This window comes from Astatotilapia calliptera, chromosome 1, assembly GCF_900246225.1.
Source record: "Astatotilapia calliptera chromosome 1, fAstCal1.2, whole genome shotgun sequence".
NCBI lineage: Eukaryota > Metazoa > Chordata > Actinopteri > Cichliformes > Cichlidae > Astatotilapia > Astatotilapia calliptera.
The window spans coordinates 4,724,839-4,749,745 of record NC_039302.1 but is presented as its reverse complement, the minus strand read 5'-3'; the positions used below and the strand labels follow the sequence as shown (position 1 = coordinate 4,749,745).

At 40.9% G+C, this 24,907-nt stretch overlaps 2 protein-coding genes across 3 annotated transcripts in view; one reads left to right on the top strand and one right to left on the bottom strand.

Annotated features, from left to right (window-relative positions):
- iqgap1 (IQ motif containing GTPase activating protein 1) overlaps positions 1 to 12,379 on the bottom strand; it is a 42,770-nt gene extending 30,391 nt beyond the window's left edge. The window contains exons 1-2 of the mRNA XM_026149414.1: positions 12,036 to 12,379; positions 10,866 to 10,968 (exon numbers count right to left, since the gene is read on the bottom strand). Coding sequence (XP_026005199.1) covers positions 10,866 to 10,968; positions 12,036 to 12,081 — 149 coding nt within the window. The 5' untranslated portion in view covers positions 12,082 to 12,379. The remainder of the gene's footprint in view (positions 1 to 10,865; positions 10,969 to 12,035) is intronic.
- cartl (cocaine- and amphetamine-regulated transcript-like) lies at positions 1,151 to 22,113 on the top strand. 2 transcript variants are annotated; one of them, XM_026149611.1, is made up of 5 exons: positions 1,151 to 3,477; positions 17,729 to 17,828; positions 19,373 to 19,514; positions 21,217 to 21,294; positions 21,878 to 22,113. In XM_026149611.1, exons 3-5 carry the CDS (start codon positions 19,377 to 19,379, stop codon positions 21,983 to 21,985), a joined length of 324 nt encoding a protein of 107 aa, XP_026005396.1. In that variant the 5' UTR covers positions 1,151 to 3,477; positions 17,729 to 17,828; positions 19,373 to 19,376; the 3' UTR covers positions 21,986 to 22,113. The 2 variants fall into 2 exon arrangements, with proteins under 2 accessions (XP_026005396.1, XP_026005318.1); XM_026149533.1 differs by lacking the exons at positions 1,151 to 3,477; positions 17,729 to 17,828 and having other exon boundaries at positions 18,678 to 19,514.
- The last annotated feature ends 2,794 nt before the right edge of the window (positions 22,114 to 24,907 follow it).

Here is a 24,907-nt window from a genome sequence, read left to right as displayed (position 1 = left end):
TAAAAGATAAAACACAGAGGATCCTTGTGTTTAGCATGATAGGTGGTTTATTCGACTGGCTTCTCTTGAGCTAAGATTAAAAGACAGTGGCGTCGCACCATTCCCACGTATTAAGAAGACAATAAGAAAGAAACTTTATCGCGTCACGGGTTAATGTGTGATGAGATATTCTGCACTCCACAGATCTCTCTCTCATATCATATATTCAACACTATGCTAACACAGCATGAGGCAAGCTAATAGCAAAGGGTCAAGAGTTTACAGGTCACATAATGTGATAACTCCATGTAACATAATGTGTTGTGTCAACCTTAATTTAGATTAATTTCTCTTCAGCACAGCTGTGAGGGGTGCACTCAGTGATACCGAGAGCAGGGAACAGAAAACTAGTGTGAGTGTAAATGTGAGCAGCGTGCAGTGAAAGACTCACACAGAGCTAAAATAAATGTAGTCCAAATAAACAACACCAACATGTCATTTTTTTATTTTACTAATCAAATATCACTTCAGTAAAATTATGTTCGCGGATTTATTCATGTCTTAAATTTTATTTTATAAAGTTAGGAAAACAGTCTTGTCTGTTGATAGGTTTGTAGCTTGAACCTATTCGCTGGAATGTTGAAGACAATTTAATTACACAGCAAAAGCAAGACACGAGTAGGCAAAGTTCTTTATGTCTCTCGTGCACGGGAGAGAACTGGACAAACGCCGTCCCTTCGCTTGACCCCAGTCGCTCTCGTCCGCTCCCTCGTAACACTGCTCTTTTATTGAGGTTACATGAATTTACATAGGTTCATTAACATATGACATCTACATACACACGAAGAATACCTTGTGGGGGGGGGGGGTTGTCAGTGTGTGACCCCATAAACGACTTCCCTAAACCTGCTGGTCTGGAAGTCCAGCCGTTCATCTAAACAAAAGGCACTTAGACTTAAACAGATGTACGTGTGTTTGCTATACCATATATCAGTAAGAGCAGATATAACCTCTCTCCAGACCTTAAGTTGTGTGCATGCCAGAGTGCTCTGGGAGGCACACAGAGTCTCCACAGACTACTAAGGATCAAACCTCTACCAACATGACAGTGATTATAAAACTCTAAGCATATATGAGTAGATATTTCTAAGCATAAATGACAATCCACTATATCAACCTGACATCTGTTGTTGCCTTACATATAAAAGAATGATTCCTAGTCTCTTGCCGTGGCCAAGAATAAAGCTTATAACCTTTTATGCAAGTTCGCCTGAAAAAAAGAAGATATATGTTAATTGATAAATACATCTTTGGCCTCTTTCACTTTTACCCAACACCTCGAACCCTTGAAGAATAGACGTTCACAAGACTTAACAACATGAGGAACTTTGAGATGTCAGTGAAGCTCTGGCTGTCATAAATATTAATGTATCCAGCGCACACATTAATATTAGCCTTTTAGCTATTGTCAGTTACCCAACAGCCACATTAGCTGTCAAAGCTAATTAGCTGTAAAATCTAATGTGGCTATTGAGCTACTGATAAAATTAACACTCACTGCATAGCATTAACAGGACAACACAATTATTAATTTTATTGCTTTCTTTAACAAGACAAATAATAATAAACATACTTGGCTAAACCTTCATGAAGAAAAGCGTCAGTGAATTGTTGTTGCAGTGACTCAGCCACACCTCTGGTTAGCAGAAAGGCTAGCATTAGCTTAGAGCATTGTGAACACACAATCTGCACCAAGAGCATTTTAATTCATTAAGCAAATGAAGGTAGATACAGCTTAATGCGCCTGTGTGAGTGGATTTTGTGTTGCGGGAAGAGAGTTTCTTAGTGTGGGAGAGAAGTAGCAGCAGCCACAAAAAGAAAGAAGGAAAAATGGATGTTGTTAGCGGCAGTTGCATTCGTTGACTGCACCGTCAGCTCATATCTGCCGTGAGGTTGACTGAACTAGTTACTTCTCTAATTGAAAGGGAGCAGAGCAGTTTGATTTTCAATATAGAGTTATTGCTATAGAATTTATGCTGAATAAAGTACAAGGATTTAAACAGATTACACAAAAATCCCAAAGATTTCCACTCGTATACCAAGAGCTTAGTGGCCGTCAGCTGCCAATGATGTAACCCAACAACCACCTCACTGTGCCACTTGTGATATCTCTCCCCACTGTCGACCACCTCGTCTGTGAAGAAATTCTCATCGCTCTTAAGTGATGGGCGAAATGTTTTCCCCATTTTAAGAGGTGACACACCTTTGCTGTCAAACAGCATTTACTATGACCTGAAGGATGGATTTCATCTGAGCAAAAACAGCCTGAGTGCAGCATGTCAGTCAGTGTCAGCGAGGGTGAAATCACAGGTAAACTCTGCTGTCGTCATGGCAACAAGTTAGGTTTTTTTTGTTAGTTCACCTTCAAATTTATTACCAAAGTCCATGAAAAAATCCCAAACTAATCAACTACAACTGTGCAGTATTTTGGAGCACAACACCTGCACACAGGTATCTACAGTTACATCACAGCAGTATGGCTGGCTTTGAGGTTGAATAGTAGAAAGAAACTTGTTTGTCGTTGTGTACGAGACCTGGTAGCATTACACTAAGAGCTTCACAGCATCATTTGACCTTTGTGCTGTCTTATTCAGAGTAAAGGTTCAACTCTCGTGCAAAGCATACCCAAATTCTGTTTGCGAAGTGTGTGTGGGAGGAAAAAGATCAGAGAAGGGGAATCAATAAAGAACAATGACTGGGTTCATCATTTGCAGTGACCTTAAACATAATGGATACAATAAATGATCTTAGAGCAGTTATGTGGGCTACACATGACGAGTGGCTGTTATGGAAAGTAAGCTACAGCGCTAAGTTAGATTCGATGTAACTTTCCTAAAAATGCTTAAATCGTTGGCGTATTTTTTTAGATTCACATGTTCGGTTTCTTGCAGAGTTCACTCTCGTTTGTGTGTGCTGAACATAACCAGCAGCCAGCGAGGTTAGCTTAGTACTGAGACCAGCGGGGAAACCGTTAGCATAGCACCTAATCAGTGCCACGAATTCTCACATTTCATTTGTTCGTCTGTCCAACAACCAAAGCACGACCGCCTCTTGAGCTCCAAATCAAAGAGGGACTCAAAACTGGTTTAATCTAAGCTTTATAACGGAAAGTTCCAGCAACGAGTCATTGCAACCTGTTTCAGTCATTTACATAACTGCACTGCCATTTCTTTTCAGTTTTCAAATCCAAATCCTTTCTAACATTTTGCAGGAAAACTGTCATGTAATTACGTACGAGACATCCTCTCTGACTTCTGTGAGCTGTTAATAGACCTGAAAATGAACCACACTCTCACAAAAGAAAACAAAGCCAGACACCTTCCTGTTCTTAATCTCGCCATCTCAGCGCGCTGTCAGCGGCAGGACTAATACCACAGATGGCAGCTGGACGACATCGGTGGTACACACTGACCTGGTGTCTGAAGTGCTTCTGAGAAGGTACGAAGCACAAACTGACTACGTACCCACACCTCTGTTATCAATTATAACATTTTCATGGTGAGTGATGCACGTGGTGTCTGCGGGTAAAAGAATTGTTTGTTGTCGTTTTACTTCTTTAACCTGACAGGTGAGTCTGATCTCTGATCTGACCATAAAAGTCAGTCAGGATTCCACCTACGCCTGGACAATAGTTTTATCACTTCCTCCTTGTTCTTTTGAACAGGCTGTGAGTTTTAATAAAAACAAAACAAAACAAGAATTCATGTCCAATGGACAAATTAGAAGAAACTCAAGTTGGAAGATGACAAAGTTTTTCCTTCCTAAAATAACTGCCACTCAATGTTTTCTTTTAAATTCCTTTTTTCCCCCCAAAACATTTTAAATTTTTTTGTTATTGTTGTAACAAGATTATTTTCCAAATCTGGAATAAATAAACTATATCATATAAAGGTACTGATTAGGGCTGCTCGATTATGGCAAAAATGATAATCACGATTATTTTTACTGAAATTGAGATCTCGATTATTTGACGATATTTATTTAACCCTTTAAGACCTACTATAGAACCAAGTCCGCCAGAGATTATATTATTTTTTTAATATGTGGTAGTGCCGTTTGTGGGAGCATTTCAAGTTGCTATACAACTGTTATAGCCCATATTTTAATAATATGTATGCATTAAGTCCATAGTAACTACATTAATTGCAAAAAAGTACAATAAACTACAAAAAAATTGAAAATCGTTTTTGTTTTTTTACATATATTTCTACTTGGAGAAATTTAAGAGGTTTATCCCTCAAAACTTTAAAAACAAAAATGTTGCACAAAATAGTTTACAACAACAGGAAACTTCTTTTGAGTGTCTTCATAGTTTTATTTTGGAGATACACCAATTTTTATATACTGCAGGAAAAACAAAAAAAACAATCCTATGATGCAAATTTGCAAAGAAAACAGCATGTGCATCAAAATAAACTATTTCCAGCAGTGATGTTTGAGTTCTAAGCATCCCAGCAACTATTCAGAAAAGTCAAACATGACCAGTATAGGCTTTTAAGGCCTACAAGTAAAAAACTACATTTCCGCGAAAATGACGTCACTTCCGGTTTCGGCCAGGAAATGGCGGACATGTGATAGTTCGCGCTGACGTCTGTTTCAATGTGGGAAGTGTTACGAACAGCTGATCAGATCGGCAAAGCGTGTTTCTGGAATATTATGTTTTTGTTCCTGCAAGCGCTTTTTATGCGATTTTTGCAAAGCTTTATGTGGAAGGAAACCGTGGCCGAGGACAAGCTGATGGCATAAGATGTAAGTACAACTCCTCCGGTTTCATATGCAAAACAAATTATTGCGCTAGCTTACACGGTTCAGGTTCTACAGGGATTTAAAAATAGTTACACAACACGGAGCGTGCAGCTCTGACCGGCTTTAAAGGGTTAACAATATAAAATAGTGTGCAACACCACTGAAGTTTTTTTTACCTCTCTTTTCAACCAACGGCAGTCACTCTCCTCTCCAAATAACTTCTGCTTAGCTTTCCGAGCTTCCCTCGGGTCCTCTTAATCAGCGGTCTCCAACCTTTTTTGCGCCACGGACCGGTTTATGCCCGACAATATTTTCACGGACCGGCCTTTAAGGTGTCGCGGATAAACGAGGGAGGGGCTAATAATCGGCTCAGTCATTTTTAATGATCGTTGAAAGCCCAGATCGTAATCGTGATTAAAATTCGATTAATTGAGCAGCCCTAGTACTGATTTTTTTGTAACAAATGGACAGAAATAACATCGGAACACACACATTTTTGTCCAATTAGGTAACACATGCCTTTTGTATAGTCACTCTGCTAAAGGCCAATTTTGAACTGGAAAAACCCAGCTATACTATCTGTTTACCAGCCCATACTGTAAAATCAAACAGGTAACCTCTGCCCCTCTTCTTCAGCCAAAACAAACACATGCTCCTCTGCTGCCTACAGTATGCTGCGCATGGTGCCATCAGCTTTGGGGGGGGTAACCTGTCACAACCCGCTCCTACACCCCAAACACAACATCGTGATCTGCAGAAAACATATGCTGAGTGCGTGACTCGTACCCAGCTTCACTACACTGCAGAACATACAGACAGGAAATGATCATGAGAAAAAAAAAAAAATTGTAGCCCACATGACACTATGTGCCATCTGTGCACTGAGACTACTTGAAATTGTTTTCTGCTTGTGGCAATGTATGAAATGTCTGAATGTGTAGCCTGGATCAATAAAAATAGTATCACACTGAAAACATGTCTGACTGCATTCCCACTGCACACTGCACGAAAGGAGCAGAAAGTGAAAGAAAATTGAAGCGAAACTTCAGAAACATTAGATACAAGATAAGTTTCTTCTTATGTAAATGTTACCCAAACACGCTGCTTTCAACTTCTCAAACAGGACGACTGGATTTCTACTTTGGATTTTTTCTTTTTCATGAAACATTTGGGGGGGGGGGGGGGGGGGGGGGCAGCTGCTTGATTACTAGACAATGAAAATAATCATAATAATCATGGCCTCTCCAGTGAACGGAGCTCAGCAGAGGTGCGCGACTCACTTACCATTCAAATATGGTGTGATAAAGAGCAGGTTGCCTGAGCCTCACTGCTTGCTTCTGTGCATTTAATGGGAACATGAAGATAAGAGCGATAAAACCTGCTGTCGTTTGCATCCGTCTGCCGGGCTGGCAGGTATGAAACGGGCACTTGTGTCTGTATCGACACTTGAATGCACATCTGACAGTAGTAGTGTTGGAACGGTGGCAGTGCATTCCCACAGCCAGGTACAGGCTCACGCCCTGCTGTGCATCTGTCACATACATTCATATCATACCACACACACTCCCAGCATTCCTGTGCCCCGGCCTTTCTCTGCAGGTGTTCCCTACATGGAGTCGCTTCACTGCCTGAAACTCTGATGTAACAACTGTAACAGATTCCTGCCACCAACGGCCCGGGACACCGTCACTCAGAGGAGTCGTTCTTGTAGAGGTCAAGAGCAAATACTGTGCTGCTACTGGCAACAGACTATTTAAATCAACAGAGGAATTGTGTCTTCATCAAACATCGTAGACTTCCCTTGAAACAAAGCTGTGATCAGCTAGTGGGGCAGTTGGATTAAGTCTGGTAGAAACGAATGTGAAGACGGGAAATAACCCAGACTGGTTTATCCAGGACCGCACGCACACACAGACACACGCGTTACTGAATCCTTTCCTCCAGGTTTGTCTGATATTCACAAACCAGAGAAATGTTGAAAAATCATGTTTGTTAATTTTAAGAAAACAGGGCGTCCTGCCTTCAGGCCTGAGATATGAAGCCAAGACACAAGTGCTAACAGCTGCAGTACCTGCAATGGCCACTTGAGGCTGTTCTAGAAACGAGTCAATTCCCAAACGCTCCCAAGTAAAAGGAGCTTACAGCAGAAATGAGCATCAGTCAGGATCACTGTGGTCACTATCACTATAATTGATGAGGCTTTTACATTTGATGATTGCTACCTCACTATTACAGTAACATCAACATCAGAAATTGAAATCTGATTTCAAAATAATATCAAAGATTTCAAAATATTGAAATATATTTTCACACTCATAGGCCATTGTTGCAATGCAGGATGGGTAGTGAAACAGTTGGAATGATCTTGGAGCTCACAGTGAGACAAAAAGTCCTGTGTTAATGAGTCGAAGCCAACGTAACGTAACTGCTATTCAAACAGACACAGGCAGGCGTGTCTTTGCAGCACCTGCTCCTCGATGCCAACTGGGAGGCTGTGCTGGTTAAAAGCTCCACTTTCATTCAGCTGGTAGAGGTCAGTTTGTAACTTTCATTTTATGATAAAAAGTCTATTACTAATGGTAATTTCAAAGATTAGTAATGACTGCCGTCATACAGTCCTTCTCCAGTTTTATATCAGAGTAAGTTTCATGTTGACGCACAGAAACGTGGCCCATAATTACAGGCCCAAACGCTTCTCCAGGCCACTGTGTGTATCAGACATGCCTGCATCACACTGAGCTCTTGGGAATTGCTGAGCTGCCTGACCAGGAAGACTGTCTGCTTCCTCCGGGATCGGGGCAGTGAGCACATCGTTTAGCATCCAGCTGAACAGTGTCTAATATTTTCCTTCTTTTACAATCCGACAGTGATTTTCACTCATTTTCCTGAGGGAGTTTTGAGTCCTCGTGGGAGAAAGTTGTAGTAGCAGCATCTGGTTTTAGTCTTCACTTACCACCAGCAGCATTTGTGAACTCTTTCAGCCAACTACATTGATGAAGTGCATGTGGATGGAAGCGCAGAGAACACAGCTGCAGGGCTTTCAGGGCTCGTCCTCGTCCAAAAGCCCCCCCTCTCAAAGACTGATGTAACGTCCCTTGATTCCTTCAGACTGACAATCCCAACCAAAAAGCAGCACGCTGTGGCATATTTTTATATTTATATAATCGGGTTCATTCTGAACTGTGTAATGACAGCTCTGTGACAATCTGTGCGATCAGCAGGCTGTGCCATCAGAGTGAAGTCTTGTAGTTCACAGCAAATGTGTAAGAAAAATGAACAAGTGTCACATGTTGAATGGTGTGATCTTATATTATTAGCATATTAATGCTGACAACTTGAAGTAGTTTAGGTTCCCAAACTAAGGCAAGAACTTAGCTAAATATCGAATTTACCAATATGGTCTCACATATGCTTTCCTCCAGCAACGCAGTGTGAAAAACACAGGAAACTCATGTGACCCCACATTTCATACTTAGTGCTTTGCTCACCTAAAATGTGCTCTTTTCCTCTCAAGTGTCCTGATTTACCAAATTTACAAATCCTAGAAAGCATTTCAGGGGTAAAAAAAAAAGCCGCCCAACTGAAGCAGAAATGTCAGATACTCCGAAATCATTCCAAGGATTTCCTGATGCCCGCCCGTGTGAGCCGGTGAGGGACGAGGGGCAACACACACCTTCACTGCAGAAGTACAATCACACAGAATCAGAGCGCACGCAGCCTCGCAGCAACCCGGCTCCACTCACACCGGAACCTGTTGCTATGACAACTGTGGGTTTCTGTGGCAACAGTGGGAGATATTAAAATCAACAGGGACTGAGTCACTTCCTGTCTAACACAATCCTTCCTCTTTTGAACCCATGAGCCCGCGCTGACTCCAAACACACTGAAAGCAAACATACGTGGCTGCTGACAAGCTCGGGCAACCGCCACCTTTCACACACACACACACACACACACACACACACACACACACACACACACACACACACACACACACACACGTCTAAGAGAAAGAACAGACCTCACCTATTTCATCATGAATGTACTAACGAAATCACCCCCAAAACAAGAAGTCGGCTCAACATAAAGTTATGAGGTGTGGCTGCTTGAACCTTTTCAAGTGTGATGATCTGCATTTAGCAATTAATGTTCAAGTACGCTCACCCTGACGACTGAGGTATCCAGTCATACTGCAAGGGTCCTCATAGAGACTTTCTGTTGGGGTCACAGGGTGTTGCTCAGACAACACAGCAAAGAAAAGAAGTAAACAGAGTACGCCTGTGGCTTTTACTCCAGTGAAACCACAGACCTCCAGCATCACTACATGTTTGAAAGTAGGGCTTGTTAGCATACAGATCATTAGAACTTCTTCCAACATTTCAACGCTGGTCACTGAGTGGAGCACCACACATGACATCCACCTAAGAAAAAGCAAGTGTTCTCCAAAGCTAAACGTTTTACCCGTCAGATCAAAGAGTCACTGAAAGGATCACATTGGATTGCGACGCGCTGTTACGCAGTCAGCACCAAAACCACCGCCATTCAGAGACGTCACTTCCAAGCTGCTTGTTCTCTCCAAACTGTAACTTCAGCACAGGTTGAGATTAAACGATGACACGTCTCTGCTGCACGCAACAGTCAAGCTGTGATACGCTTCAGTCAATAAATAGACTCCTGCTTTCTTTCTAGCAAATGTTACATCTCATACTCACAGGTTACATGAGGGCAGACATACAGTTGAATTAGGAACCAAATCAGTGACTTGCTCTGGCTATTCAGATTTTCCCGTGCATGCTTCACATTACCATAACTCCTCAAACATCTTGAGCCAAAATTACTAAATAAGTGCAGCCTGCCTGTCGTGAGCGATAAAGCGTTAACAGATGGCAGATTAGCCAGAAATGAAAACGATGACACCGCCGTACAAGCCATGAACGAGTTCTGCCGCAGATAAGACATTTTCTCCCTTTCTTTAAAGCCAGAAACACTTTTCAGTCATTTGGACGACAGGCGGGATTTTTCTCACTGTGTTGCAACATTTAACCACATTCTCTGGGTTTTGGGGACCGAGAGCGACTAAACTCAGTTTGGTTCTAATATTCTTCGTTTTAAATTGAGCTGAATGTTTTCAGTGGGCGACCCAGACTCTTTCACTTCAGAGCCGGGCTTGCTTTAATATGTACAGACTGTGGGTTGACACAGTGTCACTGAAACAATCATGGCCTTTCCTAAAAGACACACATAACCCTCGTATGTATCCTAATGTGTCATCAGTGGCTTCACAGATAAGCACTTCACCCGTGCCACATGCACTAATGTACCCTGATACTATCGTGGACGCTGGCATTTAAACTATAACAACCCGGGCTGTCCCCCTCAGTCTGTGACTGACACAAAGTGTTTGAGCCTCTCTGATATTTGTTGTTAGATTACAGGACAGTCTGATATTCTGCCTCAGTCCATTTAAATGGGGATGGGACCCACAGACTGTTTCTGGATGGTTTTCATGGTTTGAGCTCGTTGAACACAGTGATGAACTGTGTTCAGCGAAAGTGGTTTTCACAAGTGGTCTTCAGCCCAACAAATGATTAACACCTTTTCTTTTTTTACATGTAGAATTGTCTGAAGGCCTGAACATCACAGCCGTGCAGCAATGCTTACAGCCGTGATGTCATGTGTCACAGATCATTTGACCTTCACTATCACAGCATTTCCCAGAGAGGTGACGAGCTCCCTGCCCTGAAAGACTCTGGACGCTGATTTTGAATCCAGTCTGGGATGCTGTCCCGGGTGTTTTTGTTGCTTCAGCCCAGCTTTACTGGCAACAAGTTCAGACTGGACATACATTCTTTAAAAAGAAAAAAAAAGGCAAAAAGGCCGATCACTTTGACCTTCTTATGAGTCGTCTCTGGTCTGTTTTCTGTAGCTTTTTGGAAACTGGTAGTTTTCTACATAATTCTCTGTGTATATAATCTGACACTAGGTGCAGGGGCTCATTGCGAGCTGACTCACAGCTCTTACTCATGAACCCTGCTGCCTCTGCAGGCTCAGCTGACTTGCAGATGAAGTGACTTTCTTACCTTTTGGCTTCCTCCAGGTGGCACAGGTACTCATAGGCCATGTTCTGCTGGCGCCGCTCATCCATCTCCTCGGCTGTGAGCCGCTCCACGCCATCCAGTACAGCTGGAGGCAGGAAACACAAGGAATGCTTTTGAAACAGCAGGAATACATGGGAAATAAGAAACTATGGCTGTGTTGCTGCACAAAGAGCCTCACAGTGTGGCTATTCACAAACAGCGTTTACACAATGTTCACCTCATCAATTTTTGTTTTGCTTGCATAACTATGGAAATCTTTCCAACCAGCAGCGTGGCCTCTAACTTTCTCCATAAAGCCAGCGTGTTTGTAAGTCATCTGTGCTTCACACATGAACACAGGTGCGTGTAACTTTAGGGAATGCATGCGTGTGGAGATGGCAAACAGTAACCCACACAATGCAGAGGAAGTCACAGGGCGATTCCCCGTGAGATTACACAGAGGCCTGCACAGAGCATGAGTACCTACAGCCGTGGGGTTTTTCCCACATAATGATGGGAGGGGGATGGGGACGAGAGGAGGGGAGGGACCACCTCAGCAGGTAAAACAGCTTTCAGCAGAAACGGAACATACGGGGCTAAGACTTCAGAAACGGCCTCCTGTTTGGAACCAGGTTTGGTATCCACTCATAAATGACATACCATCGGCTAAGCAAACCACTTCACATTTTCCACGCTGCGTGGATAAAGTGTCACAGTGCAATCACCACACGTTGCCTCAAAAGGTCTGAGTTTATGGGCGGTGGTTGTTAAGTTGGTAGCTGTTCGCTTCATGTGTGCGAGGACGCAAAACTTTGGACTATCGCCGTCTGTCCCGTTTCCACCAGGTCCAGTCCCCATCCCACGTCCACGTACGAACTAACTTGGACGTAAAGCGGCATTTAAGAAGGAAAAAGTCGGGGAAACTGCTTCCCCGCTCTACGATGCCTTGCTATTAAAACGCGGAAGTCATGATTAGGCTGTATCATGCCGTCAGAAATAAAGAGCCAAGCTCGCCGTGAGCGCTTTCTACTAACATACAACGTCTGTTTCGGGACTTTTGGAGGAGTCTTGCGTGAGCGCAGTGTCCACTGTGGTCCGGGGCTGTGTGCGGTTAAAGGAAGCCTTCCTGCCTGGCATCTCAAGGTGAGCACGGGGGGAAAGCGCATAACTTACAGCCATATCTGGGCCGGGGCCCGTCTCCCTCCTCTGAAGTTGACATCCTCCTCTGTCGAGAAACGCGACTCTCTGCGCTCCACTGCAGTCACGAAGAAAAGTTGAAGCGCAACTTCAGTCCCAAACTCAACAGAACTTTGAAAAGAGCAACACGCCGAGAAAGAGCCGAAAGAAAAGCGCACAGGACCTTTCGGCCCTCTTGTTCCTCCTCTGCACAGTTTGAGTTGCGAGCTTTTTTTCTTCTTCTTCTTCTTCAAACCTCACTGATGTCACTGGGTGTGTTCTTCATAATCCTGAAGTATGCGTTTCAGGAAACACGGTTTAGCAGCCTGGGGCCGGCCAAGCTGCAGGCGCAGCGCCCCCTGCCGTCCACTCGAAGGCGGGATAGTGCAGGGAGGTTCCCAAGCGGAGGTCCGGGGACCCCAGGGGACCGGGGAAATCGCAATGACATGACAAAATGTTGCATTTTCCAAGAACCTTCCCGTCCAACCTGTAATCATGGGCAGTACATATAAGTCAGCATGTGTTAATGCGGATTTGACCCAAGTGTTCATCTGCAACAAACACTGGGGGGGGGAAAGGATGCTGTGACTTTCAGTTACTGGGATAACGATGTATTTACAGTAGAAAGCTGGAGTAATAGACACAATAAGATAAGATAAACCTTTATTAGTGCCACACGTGGGAAATTTGTTTGTTCACAGCAGAAAGTGGACAGTGCAAAGTTAAGAGCAGCAAAAATTAAGAAACCCCCCCCCCCAATAGAATAAAATAAGATAAACTAGAATAACATACCAAATACAATCAGAATGACAATGATAAAAATGGTTGGCGAATGTGCACAACCGCTAGAATCTTTTTCTGTCTTTCACCAAAAGGGAAAAACCACAGTGAAATATTAGGTTTGTGACAAATGTATTTGTTCTTTTTATGTATGTATAAATACTTTATTATCAGGCTGCAGGAGTGCGTCTGTGGCACTGCACACGAGTTTAAACATTCCTTTGAATTCACATTGTTTCACAAAGTATTTGGACCCTTGGTTTGAGTGCAAACATGTGGTAATTGTGAGGCACTCTAAAATATATTTATATATGTGTGTTACTTTAATGTTGCAGGGGAGATGATTTTAATGACTGAAATACTTCTGGGTAGCTTGATCCATAATAGTCACGTTTTAATAAGTTTGGATTTTAAAATGTGCAAAGACGTAAAAAGACTCTGGACGGTTCAAACCAGGATCTTTTTACTGTGAGGCAACAGTGCTAACCACCATATCTACCTATCTATATAATAAGATAAAATACATGTTTGTATAAAGTCTCACAGGCTAATTGGCTAAAACAGTTATCAGATTTAAAAAAAAACAAAAAACAAACAAACAAACAAACTTGCAGTTATACTGTTTCTATGGAAATTCAAGTCCACTTATCAGTCGCAAGCTGGCACTTAAAGTAAAGATCTTCTTATGTGAGCAATTTTAGTTAAATGTCATTGTGAGCAGACATGATAGAAGTGTTACGTTAGTGCAGAGCAGAGCGATAACTCTTATTAATAAACCACAGAACAACAAGCCTTCTTATAATTCCTTCTTTGTGCATAACTACAAGGTCAGCTGCTGACTCATTTTTCTCTGTTACTAAATTTAAAGGGGTTTTCCAGCAGTGCAGTAAGCGTCCCCTGAGAGGCCGCTGTCAGCAGCAGACTTTTGAGTTTCGGTGGCCGATACATTCACTGAAAAACGAGGCCCATGGTGCACACACACACGACTCGCTGGAGCTCAGAGCTTTTGTTGAGTTACAGTTCCAATCAAACGATGGTGAAAAGCAGACACAAGTTGGACTCAGCTTGTAGGAATCGATGCAAACACACAGTCTTCTTTAGAAGGATGAAAGCTTTATCGTTAAACCATTTACATTTTTTTTCTAAAATATTTCATAAAATTGTATTTAAAACGTATTATTGTGATAGACTGAAGCATGTCGTCGACGCCGTTAGGAATAGATTCTGTTATGTGGACGATAATAATGATAACAAACAACAAACAACAGATATTTATATTCATGCTGAATTAAGAATTTCATAAATTTTCCTTGCCATATGTATCTTGACAAAATTTTATCCCATTCATTAAACTGTTTCTGGTTAATTTCTATTGGTAATGTTTGGAATAAATATAATAATTTAGGAAGAATATTAATTTTAATTGAGTCTATTCTCGAATATAAACTTAAATATGGAATTAGATTCCATCTCGCTATATCTTCCTTAATTTTTTTTTGTATTGGTAAATAATTTCGTTCTAATAGTTCTGTAAGATCCTTCGGTATTATGACTCCTAGATATTTAAAGTACTCTGTTTGCCATGCTAATTGATACTTATTTTTAATTTCTTCTGATGGAATATAATTGTACTTAAGCAATTGTGTTTTACTCATATTAACCCTATATCCAGATAGTCGACCAAAGTATTCAAATGATTGCATTAATTTAGGTAAAGAATTTGATGGTTGACCCAAAAATATTAAACTATCATCTGCATAGCAGGCTAATTTATGCTCCTTTTCATGGATATTAATACCTTCTACTTCTTTATTTTGTCTTATATATTGAGCCAATGGTTCCAGATATAACGCAAATAATAATGGTGAGCACGCACAGCCATAGGTAGCCATTAATTTTAATCCTTGCCGTAGGGTTATCATAAAGTGCCTGTATTGTCTTAATTATATTTTCGTGAAAGCCAAATCTATGCAAGACTCGGTAAAGAAATTTCCAATTGACTGAATCGAATGCTTTTTCTGCATCGATACTGATTACCATTGCTTCTATTTCATTCTTTTGAATATGATTGATTCTTTGTAATGTCCGTCGTACATTATCTTGTATTTGGCGCTCTCGGATAAAACCTGTTTGATCATTATGAATTAGATTAGGTAAGAAATTTTCTAGTCGTCTAGTCATGATAGATGTAAACAGCTTGTAATCTGTATTAAGAACAGATATTGGTCTATATGACGCACATTCTAATTTTTCCTTATTTTCTTTTGGGATGGCAGAGATAATCGCTTCTTTCCAGCTAGAAGGTACTTGAGCCTTCTTTAGGACCCAATTCATTGTTAGAAGCATCACTGGTATTAATTCTTCTTTTAGCTCCTTGTGCCATTCTGACGTATATCCATCTGATCCTGGAGATTTATTTATTTTAACTTTACTTATTGCTATTCTTAGTTCCTTTTCTGTTATATCTTCAATCAAAGTTTTATTCTGTTCTTCATTCAGTACTGGTAAATCAAGAGAATCTAAAAAACTGTTAATTTCAACTATACTCTCTGTGTTATTAGCATAAAGAGTCTTATAAAATGTTTCAAATGCACTCTGAACTTCTATTGGTTTATTTTTTATTAGTTTTGTCACTGGATGTTTGATTTTGTGAACTGTATTATCTGCTATTTTCTTTTTTAGTTTCCAGGCTAATACATTCATTGCTTTTGATCCTCCCTCATAATACCTTTGTTTAAGAAACATTAATTTTTTAAAATTTCATATGTGGTCAAATCATTTATTTCATTTCTTGTTTTCCTAATTTCCTCCAATATGTCCTGTGTTGTTTTTCTTTTATGCCTTTAGGCCCCGAATTAGATTTAAAACCCTACAACTTAACAAAGGAAAAGGGGGGTGGGGCTTACCTTCTCTTAGGGAATATTATTGGGCAGCACAATTAAGGCCTATGATATGCTGGTGTAATCCTTCATACGATGCTCAATGGAAAGCCATTGAGGAGGGTCTGACTTCCATCCCCATACAAGCTATTATAGCAGACAGAAGCTTGCAAAATTTAATAAAAACTATTGAAAATCCATGGATCAAGTTGACTTTTAAAATTTGGGAAACAGTAATAAAAGAATATAAACTAGAAGAGGATATAGCAGTTCTTAAGTGGTGTGCATATGACACACATTTTGCTCCAAATAAATTGGACACCAGATTCAAAGATTGGACATATAAAGGATTAACAGCTTTATGTATGGTAATGGAGGAAGGGAGACTAATTAGTTTTGATAAAATGAAAGATAAATATTCATTAGAAACACAGGATTTTTATAGATATCTACAGATGAGGCATTTTGTCAATAAAACGATAAAAGCTAAGGCTGAATTAAGTAAACAGCTGCTAGACGTATTTAAAAGGGCATATAGTTCAAATAAAAATAGAGGTATTATAGGTGACCTCTATAAAGGATTAACAAATATGAAATTACACTCAACCTTGTATATCAAAACAAAATGGGAAATGGAGGGAGGAATGGAGATAGAGGGGGAAGAATGGACAACAATATGGGCATATCAATGGAAATGTAGCAGCTCACAGAGCTGGAGGGAATTTGGGTGGAAATGCCTGATAAGATATTTTATTACACCTCACCAAAAATCTCACTATGAAGGTAACCCTCCCTCTTGCTGGAGAAATTGTGGAAATACAAATGCAATCACTATCATATTTTCTGGGACTGTCATGTTATTAAAACTTATTGGAAGGGAATACATGCAGCAATACAAGAGACATTTGGAAGATATTTACCTTTGGAAAGTAAAACTCTATTTTTTGGACTTATGCCAGAAGGATGGACAAAGAACGATAAATACTTGTTTAATATTTTACTGGCAGCTGGCAAAAAAGCCATCACAAAAAATGGCTTTCTTCAGAGAGCCCAACTATGAACATGTGGATGAACATCACATTGGACATTTACAGAATGGAGAAAATGACAGCAGATGTGAACTACAAGAGGGACCTGTTTGTATCACGATGGAAGAAATGGATGGACTACATTAGAAAACGCAGGGCAGTTTTTGCTTTTGCTTTAGATTTTGACTTTGTTAACTACTAGAAGACTAGAGGAAATATTAGTTACATTAATGGAAACAAAAACACTCCCTATATTTATTTATTTATTTTTCTTTCCTTTTTCTTTTTCCTTATGTATTTTTTATTTATGTTGTTTGTTGTTTCCTGTTTTGCTTCTTTTTCTTTTCTTCTTTTTCTTTTCTTCTTATTGTATGGATATTTTAGTTGTTTAAATATAGAAAAAAAGAAAAATATATATGTACTGAAAGATAGCTGAAGTTGATGGTATTGTATAGTGATTCTAAAATGTTAATAAAAAAAATAAAAAAAGAATTTCATAAATACAGCTTCCCCACACCTGATTAATATCACTATTATACCCACTGTCAGTGTTATCAGGTCCTGCTGTGACGTGTCAAAATGTCTCTTGAAAACAACCATTATGGTACAATTTTTGTTAAGACTGTGGCCAAATACACTTCAAAAATATAGCTTTTGTGTCATCCTCCTTGTAGAAACACTTAAATATTCCTGATACTTATTTAAACACACGTGGAAATCACTGTCAAGTTTGTCTTCGTTCTCCAAAATCAGCCAGGACAGCAATGACAAGTTTCTTTGGAAAAGGGGGCCTGGAAAAATCAAAGCATGGATAAAAAAGCTTGTTTGTTTAGAGTTGAAGCAACTTTTTAAAAAGGCAGTCAAACGTTCCAACAAGCTTTTATTATGCCCCCCCCCCCCCCCCAAAAAAGGGGGGGGGGACATGAATAAACTAGTAATAATGGTGCACTCAAAAAATAATATTCCTCCAATTGATCCCTTCTTTTCCACTTATCCTATTCAGGGTGTAGGAAAGCGGCTGGAGCCAGTCCCGGGTGGTGCTGGGTCAGATGGTGGATTCAAACCCAGGTCCTTGTTGCTGTAAGGCATCACCGTGCCCTAAGGTTGTAACCTACACAGCTCTATTTACTAAAAGACGCAGAGCTCCAATAAGGCCCCCCTGACACTGGATGAGCTGTTTCTCTACTCACACACACACTCAGCAGAAATGTAAATCAATGGGCTGAAGGTTTGGGTCTGATCGGTGTTGTTCTACACTCTGCAGGGGCACATCTTTCCTGTGGGGCCAACAGCCTGAGTAATGGCTTCATTTACAGTATTCACAGTTAACAGGCTGTCACATCTGCAGCAGGATGACTTGCAGCTATTTGTGGGGTTGTAATTCTCACCGACTTGTATCATCAGTACAGAGAGCCAGTCTTTGTTTTGTCAGTGTAATGTAAAATAAACGCTCAATAGTATTGACCCCAAACCTCTCTCTCACACACACACACACACACACACACACACACACACACACACACACACACACACACACACACAGAGGCTCTCATTTTTGCTTCTGCTTCTCAGCCTCTAACAGTTATGGATCTTTTGGCCTGTATTGCTTCTTGTACTGTCACTGCTCTGATGCATTCCGCAAATTATTATTTAAAAGATGATCTTGCTGGGTGGCAGTCAGGTTGGTAGACAGGCGACTAAACATGTTTGAAAGGGTGAGAGGTGAGTTTACAGGAAACAAAGGAATGATGAGTGAGGTGCAGGTAGAGAAACTGGGATAAGGTGGAGTGGGTGTGTCAGACAGGTGACTGGGAGGAGAGTGAGGGCCTCTGCAGGGTGGAAGCAGGGATATAAACTGTAACACTGCTCACCTCTGCCTAAAGAGTTAAGGAGAAATAATCCAGCCATAACAGTTTGATCCAGGGCCGTTTCAGGCCACAGCTCCATGAAAACGCTTCTGCTCTTCTTACCGAGGAAGAATTTCTTACTTGTGTTTGTTAGACTTGAAGTAAGAATGCAGAAGTGGCAGTTTTACACACAGTGGTGTTGAAGGTAATTCTCTCAACTGTGTGTGATGTTTTCTGATGTAATCTAAAATATATATTTATATATAAGTACCTGCCCTACAACACAATTCATATGAAAATAAATATTTAAAATATGAATATTTTATTCAGGATGTAATTTGATGTGACTAAATGATAACTTCGTTGTGATACATGGCGGTGCTACAACAGTAAAAGTTATTTTGATGGGCAAAGACGTTCAGAATGAAAATCCCTCCTTCCTTTATCACACAGGAAATGAAGTAAGCAGGTAATCAGGGATGATGCTGGAGGGATGAGGTTTCTAGACATTTAAACGTGTGTGTGTGTTTACACATGATGTGTGAGTTCCTCGTGGTCTAACCAAAAGAGGGAGGAGAGTGGGCTTCTCGTGCTTCTGCCCCCCCTCCCCTTCAGTATTTTCCGGTATGGTAGTCTCGCAGCGGCCTCCCGGGCGGGGCTGTGTGAACCGGTATAAGAGGGGACATGGTCCGGAGGGTGGAGGGAGAGTCACCTGTAGACCTGTTGCGACACTGTGCTCCTCAGCCTCTAATCTGCTGCCTCCCACTGGGACCTCCGCCCTCCCGCTTCACCGCCACCAGCACCATGGATAGCTCCGGGATGCTCCGCGGGCTGCTGCTCGTCGGCCTGCTGTCCGTCCTGTGCCACGGCCAGGCATCACGGGAAGTCTCCGCAGAAGACTTTGGAGAGAAGAAACAAGAAGCAGCTGTAGACAGAGACCTGGTGAGTATCTGCAGAGCTGTGAGTTTATGGAGGAAGGCCACAGTGAGGGAGGGAGCAGTTTAATGATAAAGCTGAGAGACGCCAAATAACTAAGAAAAGAAAATATCGTTTTGAGTACAAACTCAGAATTCTGGACGGATGCTGTAAACTACATAGAATAGAATAGAATAGAATTCAACTTTATTGTCATTGCACATGCACAGGTACAGGGCAACGAAATGCAGTTTGCATCCATCCAGAAGTGCTTTAGTGATATAGATATATTACAATATATATTAGCAATAATATAGATATGTGAGTATATTACAGAAATGGGTCTATTATGGTATGTTATAATGTACACGGTATGAAGTATGTTGTGAATATTCTATAACTATAAGTATGTACAGGCTGTAGTGAGTACAAGCTATGTACAGGATATGAACAGGATATAAATATGAAAAACTATACAGAATATGAAATAAATAACTTTACAGAATCTGGGATATACAGCTATACAGAAATGGGAACTATGCAAGTTGTAAACAGTTGTAGGATTAAAGATTATCGAATGTACATGTGAGGTATAAACTGTTTGTGAGGCACAAATACTCAAATCAACATAAACACGTAGGATCCAAATAAAGCGCATTTCATTTGCATGCGATTCTCTCACTTCCACGCTGCTTAAACACAATCAGAATAAACAGAAGTAAAAGTTTGCAGACTTATGCAATATTCCCGGATTTCCTATGACAGCAACTGTTAACTGTCACATCAGCTGCTTTTCTGTCTGCTGTATGTCTTTGGGTTTCAGTGGGGATGCAGCTGCACGTCACAGTTTTGTTTTTTTTTTCGTGAAACTTAAGTGTGATTTACTTGACCCTCGGTGGTTTCTGGTGGCCAAAATGATGGCTCACGTTGTCAATAATTAGAACCATGTTTTTCTTTGATCCGTGAATAATGATGAAGTATTTTTTTTAATAGAAAGAAAAAAAAAGTTACATTAAATTATCAACACATGTACTGCACAACGGCTCGTTATATTAATAGTCACGCTGTAAATAACGTCAAACTGAGAGGTGATTATAATGGTCACTTTTGTCTGTTTTGCCTGTTTATCATCATAAGTTGTTGCTGTGGTTAGTTATGAACGTTTTGCCATTTAGCATATGGCATGATAAGCATAATAAACAAAAGCTTTATTATAAAAGCTGAACAGCTTTTCAGAGAGTTCAGTTGAAATTTAGTAAATTGCGTTCTTTCTATTTAATTGCATTTGTATCCTTTGTCATGTGTCTAATTTTTTTTCCAACTGCAAACATATAAACTCATAAATTCATGATTCATATGATTCAAATGAACCTGGACATGTTTTAGTTTGCTGGAATAAAGTTACAGTATCAAAAAATTATCTCACTGTAGTCTTAGTAGTAACTCTGTAACATAATTGTGTTATTAACATGAATAACGCTGACAGTGCAGTGTTACAAATGCTAACACGTTTAACATTTAACTCTAACCTGAGTGAAACTGACTGAAAGGGTAACACAGCTCATAGTGTAGCGTTAACACTCTATCACAGTTAGTTTGACACTTTTGTTTTTATTGTGTATCTTCTGGCTTCATTAAAAAGTTTGAGCACGAATAAATGTGCAAAAGTATCAAAAAGTGGATGAATGTTATTTAAATCAAACTTTTTCTGTTGTTCTGTGCTGAGCAGCTAGAGGCACTGGACGTGCTCCTGGGCAGAAACCATAATCAAGTCTCCTCCCCTGAGAAAAGAGGAAGCATCCCACTGGTAACGTCACTCCCCCCCCCCCCCCCCCCCCCTTTTAACATTAATGCACCGTGGCTCTAAGGACGTCATTTAGTCTCGGCTTGTAAGACCAGTCATTAATATGTACTGCGTACATCACTGCTGTTTAATTAAAGCGTATGGAAAATATACCTGCCAGTAATTAAAAGATAACAAGGGAATGCCAACAACACTCTTTCATTCAGTGCAATTACAGACTAATCAAGGCTGCTGCCCAACTCCAATTAGCTGAGAGAGGGAAACTGGAAAGCTGCAAACAGCTTTCAATCCTCCTGTCTCCTCACACAAAATAAGTCAGCCTGTTTCCTACAGGCCCAGCTGGAGGTAATGGATGGCATTTAATTACAGCGCTGAAGAATGATTCATCTTCTTCTTTCTGTTAAATAAATTGAATAACTGTTCGCAAAGTAATGAAGTTTTTGTGCGCAAATAACAGAATAAAAAATAAATATCCTCCCTGACAGATGTGAAAGCTCATAGTTCTTTTTGCAGCTGTTTCCACATTCAAAGATAAATAAGTAAACTCGCTCAGAGTAACAAGTCTGTGTCTTCCTGCTCCCCTCAGTGCGGGTTGGGGAACCGGTGTGCCATGAAGTACGGGCCTCGCATCGGGAAGCTCTGCGACTGTGGAAGAGGAGCCAACTGCAACTCCTACCTCCTCAAGTGCATCTAAACCGCCCAGGGCTCTCCTTTAATTTGTCACCTCTGCTATGCCAAACACATCCTTCAGCACAGCTCCCATAAACCAACCCTTTCATTTATAGTCATAGCTGTTGTTAAACAGTTGTCGCCTGAGGATAAGCATGGATTTTGTACTGCTGACAGTACTGAATATGTTGTGTTTAATGTAAATGTTTCATCTTCAATAAACACGTCAACATATAATTTGTTTTTTTTGTTATTTCTTGGTCCGTGTCGCTCGCCCTTTGTCATTCAGGTTACTGTGTGTTTTTATATTGGAGATGAGAACATGTTGTATAAAGCTTGTTTGGATTCGTTTTTATTGGCACTGCAGCCATTACACTACACAGGAAGTTTGCTCAGCTGGAAGGACAGCACTGTGCAAATTCAAGCTCTTCAATGTAGCTGGAGTGTGTCCAGTAACGATACACATTTATTCTGGTTTCAGAGGCCTTTCGGGCCAGTGGAGAATGCATACGTAGGAGGTTTCAAACTTGGGAAAAGCCTTAAAAGTATAATGTACTGACACGCTGGTTTATTTGTTTATGTAGAAACTTCAATTCAATTCAGTTTTATTTATATAGCGTCAAATCACAACAACAGTCGCCCCAAGGCGCTTTATATTGTACAGTATATCCTATAATAATAGATACAGAGAAAAACCCAACAATCATATGACCCCCTATATGAGCAAGCACTTTGGTGACAGTGGGAAGGAAAAACTCCCTTTTAACAGGAAGAAACCTCCGGCAGAACCAGGCTCAGGGAGGGGCGGGGCCATCTGCTGCGACCGGTTGGGGTGAGAGAAGTAGAGACAGGATAAAGACATGCTGTGGAAGAGAGACAGAGGTTAATAACAGATATGATTCAATGCAGAGAGGTCTGTTAATACATAGTGAGGGAGAAAGGTGACTGGAAAGGAAAAACTCAATGCATCATGGGAATCCCCGGCAGCCTACGTCTATTGCAGCATAATTAAGGGAGGATTCAGGGTCACCTGGTCCAGCCCTAACTATATGCTTTAGCAAAAAGGAAAGTTTGAAGCCTAATCTTGAAAGTAGAGATTGTGTCTGTCTCCTGAATCCAAACTGGAAGCTGGTTCCACAGAAGAGGGGCCTGAAAACTGAAGGCTCTCCCTCCCATTCTACTTTTAAATACTCTAGGAACAACAAGTAGGCCTGCAGAGCGAGAGCGAAGTGCTCTAATAGGGTGATATGGTACTACAAGGTCATTAAGATAAGATGGGGCCTGATTATTTAAGACCTTGTATGTGAGGAGCAGGATTTTGAATTCTGGATTTAACAGGGAGCCAATGAAGGGAAGCCAATACAGGAGAAATCTGCTCTCTCCCTTTCAAGGATGCCAATGTTCACATTTTGGACAGAGAGGACAGATGGTTTGAAAGAGGAGTGAAAGAAGCCATCTATGTCCACTGTGAGCGACCATCTTTGAACAGAGGCGGGGGTTTACGACACCAACTCTCTGCCATCTATAATCCAGTTTTGAGATCCCTTCCCAGACGCCTTAACGCCCACTCACATCCTGGGCCATCTGACCTCAGGAATTCGCATGATAAGGTGGGGCCAGGTTTCACAATGAACTCACCCGAAACTCTGACTGATTGGGACCCACGCCGAGTTCGACACGTTGGCTCAGGCGATTAGAGGATCATCAGGGGGTCCTTTTGTCCTTCTGTGGGGGGATACTCCCACTAGGTTTATATCTGGGACTCTCCACCATTTGACCTTAGAACTGAAGAAACTTCTCGGATGAGAGGTGAAACGTCTTCAAGTAACTTAAAGAAGTCCAGACGCTTTTCTTTGCAAGCTCCTTTGAATATTTGTTTAATATGTGCATTGAAGGACATGTCCTGGTCAAAAATGACTCCAAGGTTCCTCACAGTGTTACTGGAGGCCAAGGTAATGCCATCCAGAGTAAGAATCTGGTTAGATACTATATTTCTAAGATTTTCGGGGCCGAGTACAATAACCTCAGTTTGATCTGAATTAAGAAGCAGAAAGTTAGCGGCCATCCAGGTCTTTATGTCTTTAAGACATTCCTGCAGTTTAACTAATTGGTGTGTGTTATCTGGCTTCATAGATAGATAGAGCTGGGTGTCATCTGCATAGCAGTGAAAATTTATGCTATGTCTTCTAATGATGCTGCCTAAGGGAAGCATGTATAATGTAAACAGAATACAACTTAGACTCACATTAGTGTCAGGTGTGTTAAAGGTGTTTTAACTTCGTGTAACAAAGAAGACGATTAAAAGACGAACTGTTGCCAGAATAAAGTTGGTAGCACACACTGCCATTTCTAAGTAACCACAGCTTATAACAGGCACGACATACTGTGCAGTTACCATTGACTCAGAGCTCTTTTGTTGTTGTTTTTATATATTTCTGGGAATATTCATGGGAATTGAAAATGAGCACTTAAATCAGTAAAAAAAAAAAAGTCTATAAACACACAAACACAAACTGTAATATACAATGACAATGAGAATGATAGTGAAGATGTTCATTATTTCCAGCAGAATCACAACAACACCATCAATCATCTGGAATCATATTTCAATGCAGATGATTACTTTAAACCCAATATTCACTCTTGTTTTTGCTCTATTAGCATCACCACCCAAGTACACTGTGTAGATAACTACACATTACACCTACAGGAGTTGTTTGGCAATGGAAACCCTGCTATGATGTTCGAGGCACACACTTTTTGTGTTTGGAAATCTGCAGTTAGTGAGTCAGCAGAGCGTTGGCAACTTGTATGCACTATACACCTCTGCAACAAAACTCTATAATTTTATATGATCAGTCACTTCTTGGCTAAGCTGCTCCTAAACGACTGTGAAACATCTAAATTTCACAAACTGGTGGCACCGTCTTACAGGACCATGCCAGAA